At 41.6% G+C, this 20,729-nt stretch overlaps 2 protein-coding genes and 1 pseudogene across 2 annotated transcripts in view; 1 reads left to right on the top strand and 2 right to left on the bottom strand.

Moving 5' to 3' along the window:
* Nucleotides 1-5,296: 5,296 nt before the first annotated feature.
* Nucleotides 5,297-6,427, bottom strand: LOC129391343 (nitric oxide-associated protein 1-like). The gene is made up of 2 exons (XM_055085955.1): nt 6,041-6,427; nt 5,297-5,593 (listed from the first exon to the last, which is right to left on the bottom strand). Exons 1-2 carry the CDS (start codon nt 6,153-6,155, stop codon nt 5,391-5,393), a joined length of 318 nt encoding a protein of 105 aa, XP_054941930.1. The 5' UTR covers nt 6,156-6,427; the 3' UTR covers nt 5,297-5,390.
* A 2,417-nt stretch (nt 6,428-8,844) lies between these two features.
* On the bottom strand, nt 8,845-14,723 carry LOC102991363 (nitric oxide-associated protein 1-like; annotated as a pseudogene).
* Nucleotides 14,724-14,733: 10 nt separating this feature from the next.
* Nucleotides 14,734-20,729, top strand: part of LOC114486568 (DNA-directed RNA polymerase II subunit RPB2-like) — a 104,279-nt gene continuing 98,283 nt past the window's right edge. Inside the window, exon 1 of the mRNA XM_055085954.1 lies at nt 14,734-14,952. The gene's annotated coding sequence lies outside the window, so the exon portion shown is untranslated. The remainder of the gene's footprint in view (nt 14,953-20,729) is intronic.

Genomic DNA, 20,729 nt, shown 5'->3' with positions numbered 1-20,729 from the left:
TTAATTTTTGCCAATTTGATTACTATGTGTCTCGGCATGTTTCTCCTTGGGTTTATCCTGTATGGGACTCGCTGCACTTCCTGGACTTGGGTGGCTATTTCCTTTCCCATGTTTGGGAAATTTTCGGCTATTATCTCTTCAAATATTTTCTTTGGTCTTTTCTCTCTCTCTTCTCCTTCTGGGACCCCTATAATGCAAATGTTGTTGCGTTTAATGTTGTCCCAGAGGTCTCTTAGGCTGTCTTCATTTCGTTTCATTCTTTTGTCTTTATTCTGTTCCACAGCAGTGAATTCCACCATTCTGCCTTCCAGGTCACTTATCAGTTCTTCTGCCTCAGTTATTGAATGTGGTTATTGTTCCACAGGCTGCTGGATTGTAGTTCTTCTTGCTTCTGCTGTCTGCCCTTTGGTGGATGAGGCTATCTAAGAGGCTTGTGTAAGTTTCCTGATGGGAGGGACTGGTGGTGGGTAGAGCTCCATTGATGGTTTTGTTCTCAGATCAAGTACAGACCTTCATGAGAAGTAGTAAATTCTGAGTAGAACATATTTTCCAGCACAGCTGTAGGCACAAATGTAGAAGTCAAGCTGCTGCCTGCTCACCTGTCTTCTGGCTCTGTAACTGCAGATGACTCCACTTTTTAAAGCTTCAGGATCAGAACTTTATATCAGTTTTTTTTTTTTTTAGGATACTTTACTGGTATATTACTTTGGATGTTTGCATTCCAAATTTCCGGTGTATGTAACTTCCTATTTTCTTAAGCAGAATTGTGGGTCAGGATCTCCACTCATGCTGTGATCTGTCCGTGGTACTTGACAAAGCTCACTAGCAATGTGAAAAGATTCCCAGCCAGCCATGAAAGCACTTTCAATTTAAAACTACCTGAGATGGTAAGACAGCATGGAAATCACAGTGAGACACTTCAGGTTTGGGCAGCATTGCTGAAGTCAGACAGCAAGGGTGCAGCACATCACAAACACACACACACACACACACCCCAGCTCTGAGGAATGTTCTCAGGCTGGAGTTGTATATGGGAGGGTTCAAAGGAAGATAGAGAACTAAGTGGCAGTAACACAGGGTTTCCAAGGAAATTGTGTCATAACCTTTGAGGTCTTCAAAGTGGGTTGCTTTTCTTTTCTAAGATAACAGGTTTTCCTCTTAAGGTTGAAAAGTTCTCACCTTCTCGCCTTTAGCCTTGTAATGGGTTCTAGTATATAGAGGAAGTATTGTGTGGTGGTTAAAACCTGGGTGCTGGTGGAACTGTTTTGTATCCTGATTATGGTGGTTGTTAATTAACTTGTACATATATTAAACTCCATAGAACTGTACATCGAAAGGGAAAAAAAAGTCAGTTTTACTGTATAATTAAACAAACCCACAGGGTGCTGGGGCTAGACTGCTTGGGTTTGTTTGAATCAGAGATCCATCACTCCTTCATTGTGTGACCCTGGGCTGGTTACGTGTTCCCTAGCTTCCTCATCTCTAAATGCGGGTAATAACAATACCACCTGCATGGGATTGTTGTAAGGATTCACTTAATCATGTAAAGTGCTTAAAAGTGCCAAGCTCATTGTGCGTGCTTAAATAAGAGTTAGCTATTATTACTATTATAAGAATGTACAGGAATAAAAAGAAGCTATATGGGCTATCATGATCATAGCAGCTGCGAAGTCTCACATACAACTGTCCTGAGGTACTGTCTTTAGGCAGTACAGGAAGAAACCCTAGAAAAGTGTCAAGTTACTAAGCAAATTTAAGTCTGCTCTATTGCTATTTTTCAGGGAAGGTGAAAACCAACTCCCAAAACAAAGAAGTCCCCTCTTCCTCCTAATTCATTCATTCATGCATTGAATGCTGGCTATTTTCGAGGGACTTACTGAAAAATTAGAAAGGATCTTGGCAGTCTCTCATGTCCAAAATCACCTGATGATGTGTTCTCTAGCATGTGTGTCTTTGTGTGTGTGTGTGTGTGTGTGTGTGGCCTCAGTTTTCTCAGATTTACCACAGTTAGTGGCCAGAGGTACTGACTGTCTGTGATTAAGCATCATACCTATTGCACCTACCAGTGAGAATATTATGACCAAATTCTTCCACTAGGTTGATTAGCCAGAAGGTAAATTCTGAGAATTGTTTGAGAAGCAAAAGGAAGCTTCTGCAAAACAGTGTTTTAAGGATGGTCTAGACTTAATAATCAGATCATGAAACTCCTGTATTAAATGAGAGAATACTGATGGTCTTTGACATGAAGGGGAAAAGTGAGGCATCATTCCTACATGATGTTAAAATATTAATCTTTAGCTATTCCCACCCACTACAGGGCATCAGTGGGGCAGACAACATGACAGAGACATTAAGAGCAGGAAGAGGTGCTATCTGTTGGATTCACATGAGTCTGAAGTTTTGTTTTTATTGTTTAAGCACTACTCTTTGACAGTTGAGAGAAAACAATCCTCCAGGGAGGAGAAGAGCAGCCAAGAGAAAATGGAACATTCTGAGAAAGAGTGGAAATGATTCTGTTGCTCCACAACACAGAGCCAAGTGGGAGGGAAGCCAGGGTAAATGATCAGAGGCCATCTACAGAACAGTTCACCTCAGCTTCAGTGCTGGGTGCCTACTCAGTGATTAACAGCTCTGCCATGTCTGGCACAGCTGGAGCTCCAAGTTAGTCATCTGCAGGAAACTAGCCTTGATTTCCATTTTGCAAAAAGTGTCTGAGTGATGAAGAAACACAAGCACACAGGATTGCATCTGTGCTCCACTTTTCCTTGGTTGTCATGGGAATCGTTACAAGTAACATAAACAAATTTAGACTCTGCGGAACTACACAGTAAGGACCTAATGATTAGTAGGGCTTGCTGTTTATGGTGATTAAAAATGCAAAATGTTTAAACTTCACTTTGTCTCAATAACTTTGAAGAAAATGCTCCTGTTTTAAAGAGGGGAAGAAAGATATGATGGAACTTTAAAAAATAAAAATGCATATTTAATATCACATAGAAGTCAAAAAACTCTGATGGCACATATTTTCTTTCTTTTAAGGTGTCATGAATACAAAAGGGGTGACATGCTGAACACAACAAGGCTGCAGAACCAACTGGTGTAAAGTTACTAAATCATTTTCTAGCCCCTCAAAACAACCTCTGTTCTGTGGACATGAGGGGGCTGCACTGACACCTTGCCATTAATTTCTACTCCTTACTAATTCCTGCATGCTGCCATAGTGTAAATGATTAATGATGGGAGGGCACTCTTCACACTAAGATCAATGGATTAAGAAGTATCAGTAAGCTGACGTATGCTCAGAAACCAACACAGTAAGAGAACTTTCTTAAACCAAAATCCATTGTGGGTCAACTGGATAGAACAGCAGTGATCCTGGGCTTCATTAGCTTGGCAGAATGTGGTGTAAATTAATAGCAGATCCTAGCACCAGTTCTCAACTGTCTAGGCACAGTTGTCTGAGGTCTGAGGGCTTTTCTCTCTGAGGTATTGTAACCACCGTTTCCTGGCTTTCCTGCCTGTTTTTGCTGAGAATCATAAAATGTTAGGACTGAAATATCTACTGTCATTCCCCCATTTTACAGATGAGAAAATGATGACCCAAAGAGACTAATACAACCAGGGAAACTGAAACTTACTTAGTAAATTGCACTGTTTGAAATTGCTAGCAAAGTACCTTGGAACATTTTTAGATATGCCTCAGTCAAAACATAACCATTGAATTTTACAGGTAAGAAAAATCTGAGAATATAGGTTATGAACATTTAAAAATGGAATCTTTGCTGGTTGAGAGGTCTAAAAGCCTAGAGTGAAGATAAGGAGGGAGAAATATTCTGCTTTCTAAAATACATTATGTTTTCAGGGTAAATACAGCATCAGTATTCGGATTCTGTATTTTTCCACAAATGCTAAGTTTACCATATTTTCTTAATTTTATCTAAAGATTCAGGCCTAGCTCCAAACTATAAACAGTAGATAGAAATATAATGGTCACAATTTTAACTTGTAAAATTAACTGTATTTCATTCTCTCCAAAATCAACTAGAAATCGACTACCAATCATTTTCTCAACTTGGGAAGCTACCGCCCTCTAGAGGGTGGGTCTGGAAACGTCAGGGGTACTTCTCAACTATCACGATGAGGGATGGGGCTGGGAAGTGGCTCCTGGCCTTTCATATCTGGGGAAGAAGGATGCACATAAAGAACTACCTTCCCCAAGATGTCAATAGTATTCACTTTGAAACCCAATGAAAGTGAGATCTACAGAGTTTTGACAGTTGCATTTTAAAACACCGTTTATCCTACAATGACTTAGTGAGAAGGGAGCTAGAGTGTACACGTTGACAGAGAACATGGGACTATTGAGAAGTTCATGCTAAACCTGAGTCTATAGGAAGCTCATGGATCTGCGTTTCAGGCCAGCTTACTCCACGAGCGTTTATCTCAACATCGGGATCTGGGACTTGACTGGCCAGTTCATTGTCCACAGCTCTAGTGCCACTTACTCAATTAGGAATACATAAAGGTCAAGACTTCTGACTGATGTAATGTTATACAGTGTTTACAGGCAAATGTTGATAAAATGGTTAAAGTGCTCTGATCCTTGCAGAAGAAACTGAATGCCAGAAAGACATAACATGAATCCTTTTCTAAGATTTTCAGGCACTTTTAGATTATGTAAGGGAAATTTCTACTTGTTTTCCAGTTTCCATTCTCCCCTTCTTCCCTTAAGTAATACAAGTCCGAAATCCCCATTTCCCTCTACATCCTCCAGCTTCCCCATGGGGGGTGTGGCCGTGTAAGTGTAAGTGTTGATCAATGGACGCTGTGAGTGGGTAACTTCCAGCACTTCCCCCTTCCTTTCAGTAGGGGAGCTGCATCCTCTTCAGTCTCTTTTCTTTTTCCCATTGCGAAAGGATGACAACTTGAGCAACCACCTTAGACCCAGAGATGGAAGCTGCGGCGTGTTCCCCCAGTTGGGTCCTTGGATGAGTATGTGGAGCAAAGCCACTTCCTCACTTCTATCTCATTTAAGCCAATGTATTTTGGAGAAATTGATTTTCTGCCATTTTTTCATATGCCAACTGCTAAGCTGCTCTCTCAACTAGCGTCCAAATTAGAAATGCCATCTGGTTTCAAAAAATAGTAGTGGGAGAAACCTGAATGTAGCAGAACTCCATTTTAGGTATATTTGAACCATAGATACATATACATACCCTACCAAAAAACAACTTGTGTTTACAAACTCAATTCATTAAAAAGAGGCATGGTCCTTGGTAGCTTAAAAAGGGTGGCGGAGGGCTTTATTATAGCAATATTTAATGCAATGCAATGTATACAGTATGTTCTGTATTGTTAATCTTCAATGTGAACAGGTCAGCTTCATATATTTATCTTTTTTTCTTTTTCTGCAGATTGTACACAAGGGCAGGAGGCTTTTTGGTTTTATAGGCCACGCTTTTCCGGATGCGCTCTCCTTTGATGTTAACTACATGTGGCAAGAGTGGGCGCCGGACCGTCAGAACTGTTCCTTGAGGTGTGTAGCCTCGGAGGTGCAGTTTGTCCTTAAACTGCGGCGTTACTGCTACCCAGCCTATGCAAGAACACGGCAGAACACAGATGGTGTTAGCAACCATCTTATTAAAAACACCAAACACAGCTCAAAATGGAAACCCAAGGGAGGCTACTGCTGTCTTTCACTCTATTTTTTAAAAGCATACAATGCATTTGTGAAAAGATACAGATTTATTTTCAGAGTAGGTTACATCTTATGAATAATCTAGTATGTATTCCTTAAAATATTCAGCTTATGTCAGTTAAGGCACATCTGTATAAAAATACACTAAAAGTCAGTAAGGCTACTTTATTCACCTTTTAAAAAGTGCTTAGTGTAGGGACCTCCCTGGCGGTCCAGTTATTAGACTACGTACTTCTATTACAGGGGGTGCGGGTTCGATCCCTGGTCAGAGAGCTAAGATCCCACATGCCGCGCAGTGCGGCCAAATTAAAAAAGAAAAAAAAGTGCTTGGTGTAAAATTACCTGCAGAGGAGAACTTGATGTCAGCCACTGCTTCAGATTCCCCAAGTCCTTCATCTAATGTGATGTCTTCAGCAACAAGAGGAGGAAATCCTGCCATTCTTTCTTCTCCACCCATTGGAACCTCCCATTGGGAGGAGATGAAGATATTTGGAAGTTCAAATTAAACCCCTGATAACTCTAATATTAAGTAAGGCACTGATAAGATAATACTGTACAAGTATAAAGAATAAAATCGTTTTAAACATTCAACTGTTGAAAAAACCTCAAGTCACTTCTAGGTCAAATGAAAAACCCGGGAGCTCTGTGATGGGATGAAGCCTGTAGATCCCAGTGACAAGGGCCCCATGCGGGCATCCATCTGGTGGTAACCTCCAGACAGCAGAATCTTGCTTTATCGGCAGAACACAGATGGTGTTAGCAACCATCTTATTAAAAACACCAAACAGCTCAAAATGGAAACCCAAGGGAGGCTACTGCTGTCTTTCACTCTATTTTTTAAAAGCATACAATGCATTTGTGAAAAGATACAGATTTATTTTCAGAGTAGGTTACATCTTATGAATAATCTAGTATGTATTCCTTAAAATATTCAGCTTATGTCAGTTAAGGCACATCTGTATAAAAATACACTAAAAGTCAGTAAGGCTACTTTATTCACCTTTTAAAAAGTGCTTAGTGTAGGGACCTCCCTGGCGGTCCAGTTATTAGACTACGTACTTCTATTACAGGGGGTGCGGGTTCGATCCCTGGTCAGAGAGCTAAGATCCCACATGCCGCGCAGTGCGGCCAAATTAAAAAAGAAAAAAAAGTGCTTGGTGTAAAATTACCTGCAGAGGAGAACTTGATGTCAGCCACTGCTTCAGATTCCCCAAGTCCTTCATCTAATGTGATGTCTTCAGCAACAAGAGGAGGAAATCCTGCCATTCTTTCTTCTCCACCCATTGGAACCTCCCATTGGGAGGAGATGAAGATATTTGGAAGTTCAAATTAAACCCCTGATAACTCTAATATTAAGTAAGGCACTGATAAGATAATACTGTACAGGTATCAAGAATAAAATCCTTTTAAACATTCAACTGTTGAAAAAACCTCAAGTCACTTCTAGGTCAAATGAAAAACCCGGGAGCTCTGTGATGGGATGAAGCCTGTAGATCCCAGTGACAAGGGCCCCATGCGGGCATCCATCTGGTGGTAACCTCCAGACAGCAGAATCTTGCTTTATTAGCTTACACTTTTTACAGTCCTCCATAAAGCTCTAGACAATAATTTTGGGCAATTAAAGCAACATCCTTACAAATACCTTAGTTCTTACAGGCCTGGCTGGACGCAGAGATTAATCCCTGCCTCATCACCTCTCAAGGGTACATGGATAATGGGTAAGATTCAGCTTCTATGTTTACAGGTGTTTCCATGAATTGGAAGTAAATGGATAATAATTTACTGTTTATTTAACAGATCTCTCTGTGTTTAGCACTAAGGACACAAAGACAGCTATTACAATATGTTCTATATGGTCCCTACCCCCGAGGAGATCAGAAGGTGGAAACAGCAAGTAAATAAATTACAAGGTAAGAAACGTGATGAGAGGCATCTACTAAGTACTGTGATTGTGAAGGAAGTAATGAATGTGGTTTGGTCAAGGAAAACATTAATGAAGAGCAGAATTTGAAAAACAGATAAAAGTTACTCAGTGGAAAGGTATCCTGGGTTAGTATCATGTACAGACACAGAAATTGGAAAAAGGATAATGAGTTCAGAGAACTGTAGTTTAACTGTGCAGAGTATGTTATGTGTGTGTGTGCATTAGTGATGAGGCTATCTATCAGTTTAGACTTCTCTCAGTAATGTGGAACTACTAAGGAATTATAAGCAGGAAAGAGAAAAGAATCAAAAAAGAATACTGTGGTCTGCTTTGTATTTTGGAAAAATCTGCGTAGTGCAGGGTTTCTCAACCTCAGCACTATTGACCTTTTGGGCCAAATAATTCTTTGTCTCGGGAGGCTGTCCTGTGCATTGCACAATTTTTAGCAGCCTCTGCTCAGCATCCAGCAAGTTGTGAAAACCAAAAATGCCTCCAGTCTTTGTCAAATGTTCCCTTGAGGTGAAAGTCAACCCTGGTTGAGAACTACAGCTGTGGTGGGGTAGGGCGGGCAGAACGCAGTAAAACTGGGAGCTGGGAAAATACCTAAGGATCTCAAAACAGCCTAAAGAAAGTAGATTACAGTTTGGACGATGAGGCTGGTCTCAGTGATAATTAGGAGGCAGGATTGACTTTGACTTGGAAGGTAAGAAAACCAGAAGGCAAGGATGAGCCACAGAGCAGCCCAAGAAACCATTTGTATTACACCGGGAGAGAAGCCTCAGTGTTGTTTTGAGAAGTATCAGTGAGTCCACTCTGAAGACTACACAGATGCATGGGGGTGGAGCCCTACCCTGCAAATCCCACGTGTCTCTGGAGTATTAACTTTAAGGCAGTTATTTCGATGGAGTTTTAGTTTCACTCTGGCTTTCTTAGGAATCCAGAGAGAAAGAAGCATTTACTTCCCAAGTCAGGTTGGTTTTATCCTTGTTGAAGGGTGGGTGTGTATTTTGTGTTTTGACTTATTTTCAGTTGTATGAGCATTAATTCATGGTAAATCACCTCTGCATTGGACATACCCGCTATTTTTGCAGTAGGATGTCCCATAATCTTCATCACCACAAATACTTACGTAGCAACCATCTTATTAAAAACACCAAACAGCTCAAAATGGAAACCCAAGGGAGGCTACTGCTGTCTTTCACTCTATTTTTTAAAAGCATACAATGCATTTGTGAAAAGGTACAGATTTATTTTCAGAGTAGGTTACATCTTATGAATAATCTAGTATGTATTCCTTAAAATATTCAGCTTATGTCAGTTAAGGCACATCTGTATAAAAATACACTAAAAGTCAGTAAGGCTACTTTATTCACCTTTTAAAAAGTGCTTAGTGTAGGGACCTCCCTGGCGGTCCAGTTATTAGACTACGTACTTCTATTACAGGGGGTGCGGGTTCGATCCCTGGTCAGAGAGCTAAGATCCCACATGCCGCGCAGTGCGGCCAAATTAAAAAAGAAAAAAAAGTGCTTGGTGTAAAATTACCTGCAGAGGAGAACTTGATGTCAGCCACTGCTTCAGATTCCCCAAGTCCTTCATCTAATGTGATGTCTTCAGCAACAAGAGGAGGAAATCCTGCCATTCTTTCTTCTCCACCCATTGGAACCTTCCATTGGGAGGAGATGAAGATATTTGGAAGTTCAAATTAAACCCCTGATAACTCTAATATTAAGTAAGGCACTGATAAGATAATACTGTACAGGTATCAAGAATAAAATCCTTTTAAACATTCAACTGTTGAAAAAACCTCAAGTCACTTCTAGGTCAAATGAAAAACCCGGGAGCTCTGTGATGGGATGAAGCCTGTAGATCCCAGTGACAAGGGCCCCATGCGGGCATCCATCTGGTGGTAACCTCCAGACAGCAGAATCTTGCTTTATTAGCTTACACTTTTTACAGTCCTCCATAAAGCTCTAGACAATAATTTTGGGCAATTAAAGCAACATCCTTACAAATACCTTAGTTCTTACAGGCCTGGCTGGACGCAGAGATTAATCCCTGCCTCATCACCTCTCAAGGGTACATGGATAATGGGTAAGATTCAGCTTCTATGTTTACAGGTGTTTCCATGAATTGGAAGTAAATGGATAATAATTTACTGTTTATTAACAGATCTCTCTGTGTTTAGCACTAAGGACACAAAGACAGCTATTACAATATGTTCTATATGGTCCCTACCCCCGAGGAGATCAGAAGGTGGAAACAGCAAGTAAATAAATTACAAGGTAAGAAACGTGATGAGAGGCATCTACTAAGTACTGTGATTGTGAAGGAAGTAATGAATGTGGTTTGGTCAAGGAAAACATTAATGAAGAGCAGAATTTGAAAAACAGATAAAAGTTACTCAGTGGAAAGGTATCCTGGGTTAGTATCATGTACAGACACAGAAATTGGAAAAAGGATAATGAGTTCAGAGAACTGTAGTTTAACTGTGCAGAGTATGTTATGTGTGTGTGTGCATTAGTGATGAGGCTATCAGTTTAGACTTCTCTCAGTAATGTGGAACGACTAAGGAATTATAAGCAGGAAAGAGAAAAGAATCAAAAAAGAATACTGTGGTCTGCTTTGTATTTTGGAAAAATCTGCGTAGTGCAGGGTTTCTCAACCTCAGCACTATTGACCTTTTGGGCCAAATAATTCTTTGTCTCGGGAGGCTGTCCTGTGCATTGCACAATTTTTAGCAGCCTCTGCTCAGCATCCAGCAAGTTGTGAAAACCAAAAATGCCTCCAGTCTTTGTCAAATGTTCCCTTGAGGTGAAAGTCAACCCTGGTTGAGAACTACAGCTGTGGTGGGGTAGGGCGGGCAGAACGCAGTAAAACTGGGAGCTGGGAAAATACCTAAGGATCTCAAAACAGCCTAAAGAAAGTAGATTACAGTTTGGACGATGAGGCTGGTCTCAGTGATAATTAGGAGGCAGGATTGACTTTGACTTGGAAGGTAAGAAAACCAGAAGGCAAGGATGAGCCACAGAGCAGCCCAAGAAACCATTTGTATTACACCGGGAGAGAAGCCTCAGTGTTGTTTTGAGAAGTATCAGTGAGTCCACTCTGAAGACTACACAGATGCATGGGGGTGGAGCCCTACCCTGCAAATCCCACGTGTCTCTGGAGTATTAACTTTAAGGCAGTTATTTCGATGGAGTTTTAGTTTCACTCTGGCTTTCTTAGGAATCCAGAGAGAAAGAAGCATTTACTTCCCAAGTCAGGTTGGTTTTATCCTTGTTGAAGGGTGGGTGTGTATTTTGTGTTTTGACTTATTTTCAGTTGTATGAGCATTAATTCATGGTAAATCACCTCTGCATTGGACATACCCGCTATTTTTGCAGTTGTGGGGGGGTAGGGCGGGCAGAACGCAGTAAAACTGGGAGCTGGGAAAATACCTAAGGATCTCAAAACAGCCTAAAGAAAGTAGATTACAGTTTGGACGATGAGGCTGGTCTCAGTGATAATTAGGAGGCAGGATTGACTTTGACTTGGAAGGTAAGAAAACCAGAAGGCAAGGATGAGCCACAGAGCAGCCCAAGAAACCATTTGTATTACACCGGGAGAGAAGCCTCAGTGTTGTTTTGAGAAGTATCAGTGAGTCCACTCTGAAGACTACACAGATGCATGGGGGTGGAGCCCTACCCTGCAAATCCCACGTGTCTCTGGAGTATTAACTTTAAGGCAGTTATTTCGATGGAGTTTTAATTTCACTCTGGCTTTCTTAGGAATCCAGAGAGAAAGAAGCATTTACTTCCCAAGTCAGGTTGGTTTTATCCTTGTTGAAGGGTAGGTGTGTATTTTGTCTTTTGACTTATTTTCAGTTGTATGAGCATTAATTCATGGTAAATCACCTCTGCATTGGACGTACCCACTATTTTTGCAGTAGGTATGTCCCATAATCTATATCACCACAAATACTTACGTAGCAGTGACAACAGTCCCCTTGCACTTGATCTTCTCCACAACCTCGTGGTGTAGGTACAACAGAGAGAGGTAAAGGAAACTTACCTAAAGTCACACAGCTTTGTTAAGTGGTGGAGCAGAGCAGGATTTGGACCCAGCCTGGCTCCAGAGATCTTAACTGTCATACACTACACACTAGCCAACAGTGTGTACCCATGTCTGGTTAAAGATCTGTAAACAGGCCCCATTCAGTCTCTGGTGAACTTGGAACAATTTCAGTGGCATAGAAAGGGCACAACAGGGACTGCAGAGATGGGACGTGAGGAGCAGGAGTAAGCTTGATTGTAAAGAGGAGGAATGAGCGGGACACAGTTTTGTTTTGTTTTTTAAAGATTAGAGAGGGACTTCCCTGGTGGTCCAATGGTTAAGACTCTGTGCTCCCAATGCAGGGGGCCCAAGTTTGATCCCTGGTGAGGGGACTAGATCCCACACGCATGCCGCAATGAAGATCCCAAGTGCCACAACTAAGACCCGGCGCAGCCAAATAAATAAATAAATTAATTAATAAATATTTTTTAAAAATAAAGATCAGAGAAATTTTAACACACTGCTTAACAGGTCAAAGGAAGGAGCAAGTAAAGCAGGAGAGAGGAGGTACGATAACCTCTAAGTGCCTGGGATTAAGAACCTGGGAGGAGAGCTTTTCCACTCATACAAGGGCTTCTCAACTCAGCACTACGCACGTTTTGGACCTGATAATTCTGTGTTGTGAGGTGCTGTCTTGTGCATTGCGTTATGTTTAGCATCATCTCTGGCTTCCACCCACTAGATGCCAGTAGCATCACCCAGTTGTGAGAAAATCTGTAACTTCTCTTCACTCACATTATCCAGTACAACTTTCTGCAATGATGTGACCGTTGGGCAGTTGAAAAGTGGCTAGTGCAAGTGAAGAACTAAATTTTAAAGTTTATTTCATTTTAATTAACTTATTTAAATAGGCACATGGTGCTACAATATTGGACAGTGTCACCTAGAGAAAACCCAGCTCTGTCACTATTCTAGGATCAGTCCAATTTCAACATCACTTTTCTATAAGAGCCCACCTCACTTTATAGCCAAAATCCTCAAGATGAACAAGGTCGGGGAGAGCTAGCTGATGGTGTAACAAAGTTGGTTCTGTCCAACAAAGTCTTTTTTAGCAGGGCCGTGGGACTATTACAGGGTGTGTTAACCTAACTATACAACCATCAAAGCGTGTTGCCTCACCTTGAGTAACGTATGACCCCCGTGCTTCTGATATACAGTGTCCGCCTTGTCCAATGAAGTAATGTGAACGGGAAGGAAGTTGGAAGCCACAACTGTAAGCCACGTTCACTGATTTTCCTTAAGAAAGGAAGAAGGAACTTATTTATACAATGAACAACTACCAACCAGTATAAAATCGCTGTGTGTATAAGTCAACCAAAGTTCTCTACAGAGAAAAACAGCTTTTCAAAGTTAAATACTGGTTTCAAAGGAGCAAATGACGTATTTAGTTTTGCCTTCTATGACAAACAGGGCCATAGAAGCACCCATTTTGCAATTACTACAGACGTTTCTTAAAGCCACATATTTGACATTTCTTCTCAGCGAAGCCACACATCATATTGCATTAGTGAATTATTCAAATGTTAAATCTGTATAGTAATCTCATGAGTAAACTCAAGATATGAAGAGAAAGTGAGGGGTGGAGCTAGGTGTAGAAAGTGAAAGAAGGATTTTCCGGAGAAATATACAAAGAACTAAAGCTACGATGGAAACCACCAAGATAACAGAACCTACTTTGTCATCTGGTTCACCTACAGTGCCTAGAAGAGGGACTGGTACATAGAAGTACTCTAATTATTTCTGTTGTAAAGTTACTACAACATATACTGAATTTCCAAGCACTAAACTGACACAGAAACGTGACCAAAGTAGGTAGATAATTTTTAAAGTGAAGGCTCCAGCCAGCCCCTGGTGGATATTAATGAAAGATATAGGATTAGGTGCCTGAACCACGATCAGACTTCCAACGTCTCAGAAAACGATGGGGACTGGCGCCCTAAGGCTCACCAGACCATCTGGTCGATAGCTTCGGCGCCCTTGGCCATGCAGTAATCAGACTCCAGAAGCGTGTAGAAGAGAGTGCACTTGCCAGCGTTGGTGGCGCCAACCAGGTAGACGTCGCTGCGGTAGCGTCAGGAACGCTGGAGCGCGGAGATCAACTCTTCGACTCCATAGCCAGTCTTGGAGCTGATGAACCGCACGACTCTGACCATCCTGCTGGACTTGGGCGAAGGATTCGCTTTCTCCTGCTAGTCCCGTGGCCGGTCCCCGCTGGGGTGTTGTGGCCTTCGGTAGCCAGGGGGCGGCAGGAGCCCGGCGCGGGCACAGTCGTTCCACAGTCGCTCCCGGAGCCGCTGTCGGTATCCGGGAGTATCCAGGGGCAGCAGGTTCACCTTCTTTCCCAGCAAGATCAGCTGCTTGGGGCCCGCCGGCGCGGGCAGGTGCGGCAGCAGGGCGTCGGGCAGATCAAGCAGGTCCACCATGTACAGCACCAGGGCGAGCTTGGGTCTCCGCAGCGCGGCGGTCACCAGCTCCAGGTACTGCTCGCGACTCACCTGCAGACGCAGGGCGCGCCGGTGAAGCACCAGCAGTCAGCAGCGCTGGCACACGGTCCGGGTGCATCTGCCGGCCGTTCCGTAGTTCCTGCTGCCGCCGCTCTTCCCGCCGCTGCAGCACCCGTCGCTCCTCCTCCTCCTGCCGCTGCTGCAGCTCCCGCAGCTGGTCCTGGAGGGTCACTGCGGGCTCCGAATCCGGGACGTCCTCGGGGAACAGAAAACTCTCCTCCATGTCAGCCCTTCCTTGGTTATCCCCAGTCGCTGTCGCGCCACGGGGAGGCCCACATCCCAGGCCGGATGGGTGCCGGGAGGTGGAGTTGCCCGCACATCTCCTCTCGAGGAGCGTCTCCCGGAGGCCATGGCGCGCTACCGTGGGAGTGGATCCCCGCAGGAAGCTGCAAAGAAGCCTATGAGTGAGGCCTGTGGGAAGCATGAGAAACGCGGGCGTGGGCAAAAGGGGCTGAGCCCACCTTTTCTCACATGCTCTGTGGCCCCAGATGTGCGTAAAACAGTAGAGACTACCTGAGAGCTGTCATTTGTCAGCGTCGCACTTCGGCTCCTCCTCTCGCGTCTAATCTCGTAAATTCTCGCGAGGAGGGCTCTGTGGCCTGAGAGCCCATTTGAAACCGAGATAAAGGCACCGGGGACTTAACGACTGCGGCGGGTTAGTCGAATAGGTTAGCGAGTGAGGGTTTGTTCACTTTCAGGCTTCTTCAACGCGCCGCCGCTGGCACCATCTGCTGGTAAGAAATCACATTTTTAAAATCTTCGTGTTTTTTCGTCTTTGGAACTGGAATAAAATCGACAATCGAATGCCGCAGACATATGGCCATAATAAAAACTTTTTTAACATCTTTATTAGAGTATAATTGCTTTACAATGGTAAAAACCTTTTATTAATACATCTTCTTGGCTTTTTTTATGTGTCATTATTTGTGCAACAGCATTAAAAAGCAAAAACTTTAATTGGCTAGATCCAAAGCTTGAGAGCGTAGAAGCAGCCCCCGCTTCAACCACTTGAAGCTTCAGCCCACAACTTGCGCATGTGCAGTTCTAGCCGGCAGCAAACGTTAACCTACACTTTGCGCAGGCGCAGAATTAATATTGGACCTTTTTTTTTTTTCCCCGCGCCCTCTGCCCCTCCCGCGCCGTGAGACGCAGAGTATTCTGGGAACGCCCGACACGGAAATGTTTTCGTTTGACGCTGCGTAGGTTTGTGGGCCCTTGACTTTTCTCTCAGTGGTTTTGAGAGTTAGCTTCTAGTGAACCGTTTGTCAATATGTGTGACGCACACGAGGGTAGGTGACCACTCATAACACTCCGCGGCGACCCATCTAAGGGGGGAAACGTGGGTAGCTGGACGAATTGAGGATTTGCGGCCTCCTCCTCGGCCCTCCGCACCATGGCCCCAGTCGTTTCCCCACACTCCCGAGGCCGGGAACGAATCCGGGATTTTGAGAGGTGGAGGGTGCAGGGAACGAAGCCTATATCATCTCGGTCAGGGTGACTCTTGTTCTCTCTTCTGTCTGCACCTGGGTGAATCTGACACTCCTTTTCCATGTTGAAAATAGCGCGCAGAACCATGCGACAGGTTCCGTTGTTCCGACTTTGAAGCAAAGGACTCCTTTCTTGATTTCCCTTAAGGCCAGAGTTAATGATTTTATGAATAGTTGAATTTTTGAGCGTCATCCTGTGCCAGGCGTTGTGCTAGGCTCTGGAAATATATCGGGGACTAAGAGTATTGAGAGGAGGGGAGCAGGGATTAGTCTGTTTTGGCGTTCCTTCATGCTGTTCACGTGCCTAAGTAAATTATCTTACAAGATGACTTGTCCATTTCCTCTTTCCACAAGATGACACAGTTCTAGGTGGCGTGTGTTTCACTGAACAGGACCAATATATCTCTTTTTTTTCTTTTTATATGTAGAATTCTTAGTCATGTCTAGTGTATTTTCATTATGTATTTTTAAAGTTCCCAATTCCATTCTCTACAGCTTCTATTTCTATGTCGTTTTCTTCTAGCTCCTTATACCGTGTTCACCCCTCACATTTCTCCTTATTTACTCAGCTGCTTTGTGGAGAAAATAGAAGCAGAAGCTTAAACTCTACTGTTTAAACTTCTGTCGCTTTTAATCTTGAGTTTAATTTATTAGCATCATTATTATATTCTCTCTTTTTTTTTAATATTCTCTTAACTTCTGTGTTGGAAAAAAAGTTGAAAGTTTTTTGAGCTTAATTTTTGAGTAGGTAATATATTCTCATGGCTCACAAGCCATGAAAATGTAAAGTGTAAGGTCATATTCTTGTCCACCATCTCTCCTGTGTGAGCCCTCTCCATCATAAGTAACCACTGTTCTTTAGAGTCATAAGTAACCACTGTTCTTAGAGTCTTAGCTCTCCAGATGCTTTATTTATATTCAAGGAAATACAAGTATTTTTTTTTACAAGTTTATTTAGTTTTGGCTGCGTTGCGCACGCTTTCTCTAGTTGTGGCGAGCAGGGGCTACTCTTCATTGAGGTTTGTGGGCTTCTCATTGCGTTGGCTTCTATTGTTGAGCAGCACGAGCTCTAGGCGCACGGGCTTCAGTAGTTGGGGCACACGGGCTTTGTTGTTCCGCGACATGTGGGATCTTCCCAGACCACGGATCGAACCCATGTCTCCTGCATTGGCAGGTGGATTCTTAACCACTGCACCACAAGGGAAGTCCCTACAAATATAGTATTCTGTTTTCCCCCTTTTTACAGACAAAAAGTAACTTCACATTTTTCTGCACTTTTATTTTTTGCTTTATTTATCTACTATATCCAGGAGATTTTCATATCAGTACATAGAGAGCATCCTAATTTTTTTTCACAGCTACTTAACTTTGTCTGGATATACCATAACTAAAGTTGTGTCTTGATGGATAGTTGGGTTATTTCCAGTCTTTTTCTGCTTCAAACAGTGCTGTAATGAGTAATCTTGTACATATCATTTTGTCCAATACAAGTATATCTGTAGGATAAATTTTTAGGTATAGAATTGTCAGGTCAGATAATGTACACGTTACACAAAATATTAACATTTTGCTAAATGGTGCCAAGTGACCACTGTAGAGATTGTGCTAATTAATATTCTCTTAACAATGTATAATAATCCTGTGGGAAAAGAGTTAACATTATCTCAGTTATCAAGTTTGCTCCAGCAATGAGTCTCCATTCCATTCCTGCTTGTGTCCTTTGATCATTATTTGATATGCCCTCATCAGTTTTTAGAGACTCTTTCTTCAGCTGGCTTCTTTCTGTGTGAAATATTAGATCTCTCTTGTCCTTAAGAAAGCAAGTTGAATGGTTTATTTCCTTTTTCTTCCAATATTTTGAGAAAATGAGTGACTTCTCAATTGATAAATCAGATGGACATTTTTTAAACCTTATCTAAACCCTGTGGTAGTCAACACTGTTGATGACTTTCTCATGGAAAGTCATTCCTTCTATCTGCAGCATCACTCTTACTTAATTCTTCTTACCTTTTTGGCTTTTTTTCTCTTTCTCTTCTGCTGTTCACATTATCCCTGGATGATTTCATCCTTTCTCCATGGCTTCAGTTTCCATACGTGGATGACTTCTGAGTACAGTCAGCCCTCCATATCAATAGGTTCTGCATCTGGGAATTTAACCTCGGATGGAAAATATTTGGGAAGAAAGTGCCAGGAAGGAAAACTTGAATTTGCCTTGAGCTGACAACTATTTATAGGTGTGCCTTGTTTTATTTTGCACCTCTTTTTGTGCTTCACATTACTGCATTCTTTACAGATTTAGGTTTATGGCAACCCTGGATTGAGCAAGTCTGTTGATGCCATTTTTAAACAGCATTTGTTCAATGTTTCTGTATCAGATTTTGGTAATTCTTGCAATATTTCAGACTTTTTCATTATTATATTTGTTATGGTGATCTGTAATCAGTGATCTTTGATTTTACTACTATGAGTCTCTGAAAGATCAGATGATGGTTAGCATTTTTTCACAAAAAAGTATTTTTTAATTAAGTTATCTACATAATTTTTTAGACATAATGCTATTACATAATTAATAGACTATGGTGTAGTATAAACATAACTTTTATATGCCCAACAGGCTTTCTGTCTTGTTCAATTGATCTGTATTTGTTTTTGTGCCAGTACCATACTGTTTTGATTACTGTAGCTTTCTAGTATAGTCTGAAGTCAGGGAGCCTGACTCCTCCAGTGGCATTTTTCTTTCTGAGAATTGCTTTGGCTATTTGGGGTCTTCGTTGTTACCATACAAATTAAAAAAAAAATTGTTTTGTGGCTTCCCTGGTGGCACAGTGGTTGAGAATCTGCCTGCTAATTCAGGGGACAGGGGTTCGAGCCCTGGTCTGGGAGGATCCCACATGCCGCGGAGCAGCTAGGCCCATGAGCCACAACTACTGAGCCTGCGCGTCTGGAGCCTGTGCTCCGCAACAAGAGGCCGTGATAGTGAGAGGACCGTGCACCGCGATGGAGAACGGCCCCCGCTTGCAACAACTAGAGACAGCCCTCGCACAGAAATGAAGACCCAACACAGCAAAAATAAATTAATTAATTAATAAACTCCTACCCCCAACATCTTCTAAAAAAAAAAATTTCTAATTTTGTGAAAAATGTGTAAAAATGTGTAATTTGATAGGGATTGCACTGAATCTGTAAATTTCCTTGGATAGTATACTCATTTTGACAATATTGATTCTTCCAGTCCAAGAACAGGATATATCTTTACATCTGTTTGTGTCATCTTCCATTTCTTTCATTAGTGTCTTAAAGTTTTTGGAGTACAGATCTTTTGCTTCCTTAGGTAGGTTTATTCCTAGTTATTTTATTCTTTGGATGTTATGGTAAATGGGATTGTTTCCTTAACTTTTCTTTCTGATCTTTCATTGTTAGTCTGTAGAAATGCAAGAGATTTCTATGTATAAATTTTGTATTCTGCAACTTTAGCGGAATTCTTTTTCTTTTAATTTTTCAATTTTTTTTTATACAGCAGGTTCTTATTAGTTATTCATTTTATACATATTAGTGTATATATGTCAATCCAGTCTCCCAATTCATCAGACCACCACCACCTCCCCCACCTGCCACTTTCCCCTCTTGGTATCCATACGTTTGTTCTCTACATATGTGTCTCAATTTCTGCTCTACAAACCAGTTCATCTGTACCATTTTACTAGGTTCTACATATATGCGTTAATATATGATATTTGTTTTTCTCTTTCTGACTTACTTCACTCTGTATGACAGTCTCTAGATCCATCCACGTCTCTACAAATGACCCAATTTCATTCCTTTTTATGGTTGAGTTGTATGTATATGTGTGTGTGTATACATATGTATACATACATATACATATATATCACAGTTTATTTATCCATTTATTTGTTGGACATGTAGGTTGTTTCCTTACCTTGACTATTGTGAATAATGCTGCAGTGAACATGGGAGTACAGGTATCTCTTTGAGATAAAGATTTCATTTCCTTTGGATATATACCCAAAAGTAGAATTGCTAGACTGTGGTAGTTCTGTTTTTAACTTTTTGAGGAATCTCCGTACTGTTTTCCATAGTGGCTGCACCAACTTACATTCCCACCTACAGTGTATGAGGGTTCCCTTTTCTTTACATCATCTCCAACACTTGTTATTTCTTGTCTTTTTGATGATAGCCATTCTAACTGATGTGAGGTGATATCTCATTGTAGTTTTGATTTGCATTTCTCTAACAATTAGTGATGTTGAGCAGCTTTTCATGTGCTTCTTGGCCATCTGTATGTCATCTTTGGAGAAATGTCTATTTAATTCTTCTGCCCATTTTTGGATTGGGTTGTTTGTTTTAATACTGAGCTGCATGAGCTGTTTATATATTTTGGAGATTACTCCTTTGTCCGTTGATGCGTTTGCAAATATTTTCTCCCATTCTGAGGGTTGTCTTTTCGTCTTGTTTGTAGTTTCCTTTGCTGTGCGAAAGTTTTTAACTTTCATTAGATCCCATTTGTTTATTATTGTTTTTATTTTCATCACTCTAGGAAGTGGATCAAAAAAGATCTTGCTGTGATTTATGTTAAAGAGTGTTCTTCCTATGTTTTGCTCTAAGAGTTTTAAAGTGTCTGGTCTTACATTTAGGTCTTTAATCCATTTTGAATTTATTTTTGTGTATGGTGTTAGGGAGGTTTCTAATTTCATTCTTTTATATGTAGCTGTCCAGTTTTCCCAGCACCACTAATTGAAGAGACTGTCTTTTCTCCATTGTATATCCTTGCCTCCTTTGTCATAGATTAGTTGACCACAGGTGCATGGGTTTATCTCTGGACTTTCTATCCTGTTCCATTGATCTATATTTCTCTTTTTCTGCCAGTACCATATTGTCTTGGTTACTATAGCTTTGTAGTATATTCTGAAGTCAGGGAGTCTGATCCCTCCAGCTCTGTTTTCTTCTCTCAAGGCCGCTTTGGCTATTCAGAGTCTTTTGTGTCTCCATACAAATTTTAAGATTTT

This window comes from Physeter macrocephalus, chromosome 7, assembly GCF_002837175.3.
Source record: "Physeter macrocephalus isolate SW-GA chromosome 7, ASM283717v5, whole genome shotgun sequence".
NCBI classification, from domain to species: Eukaryota; Metazoa; Chordata; class Mammalia; order Artiodactyla; family Physeteridae; genus Physeter; species Physeter macrocephalus.
This window is presented reverse-complemented; position numbering and strand designations above follow the sequence as displayed.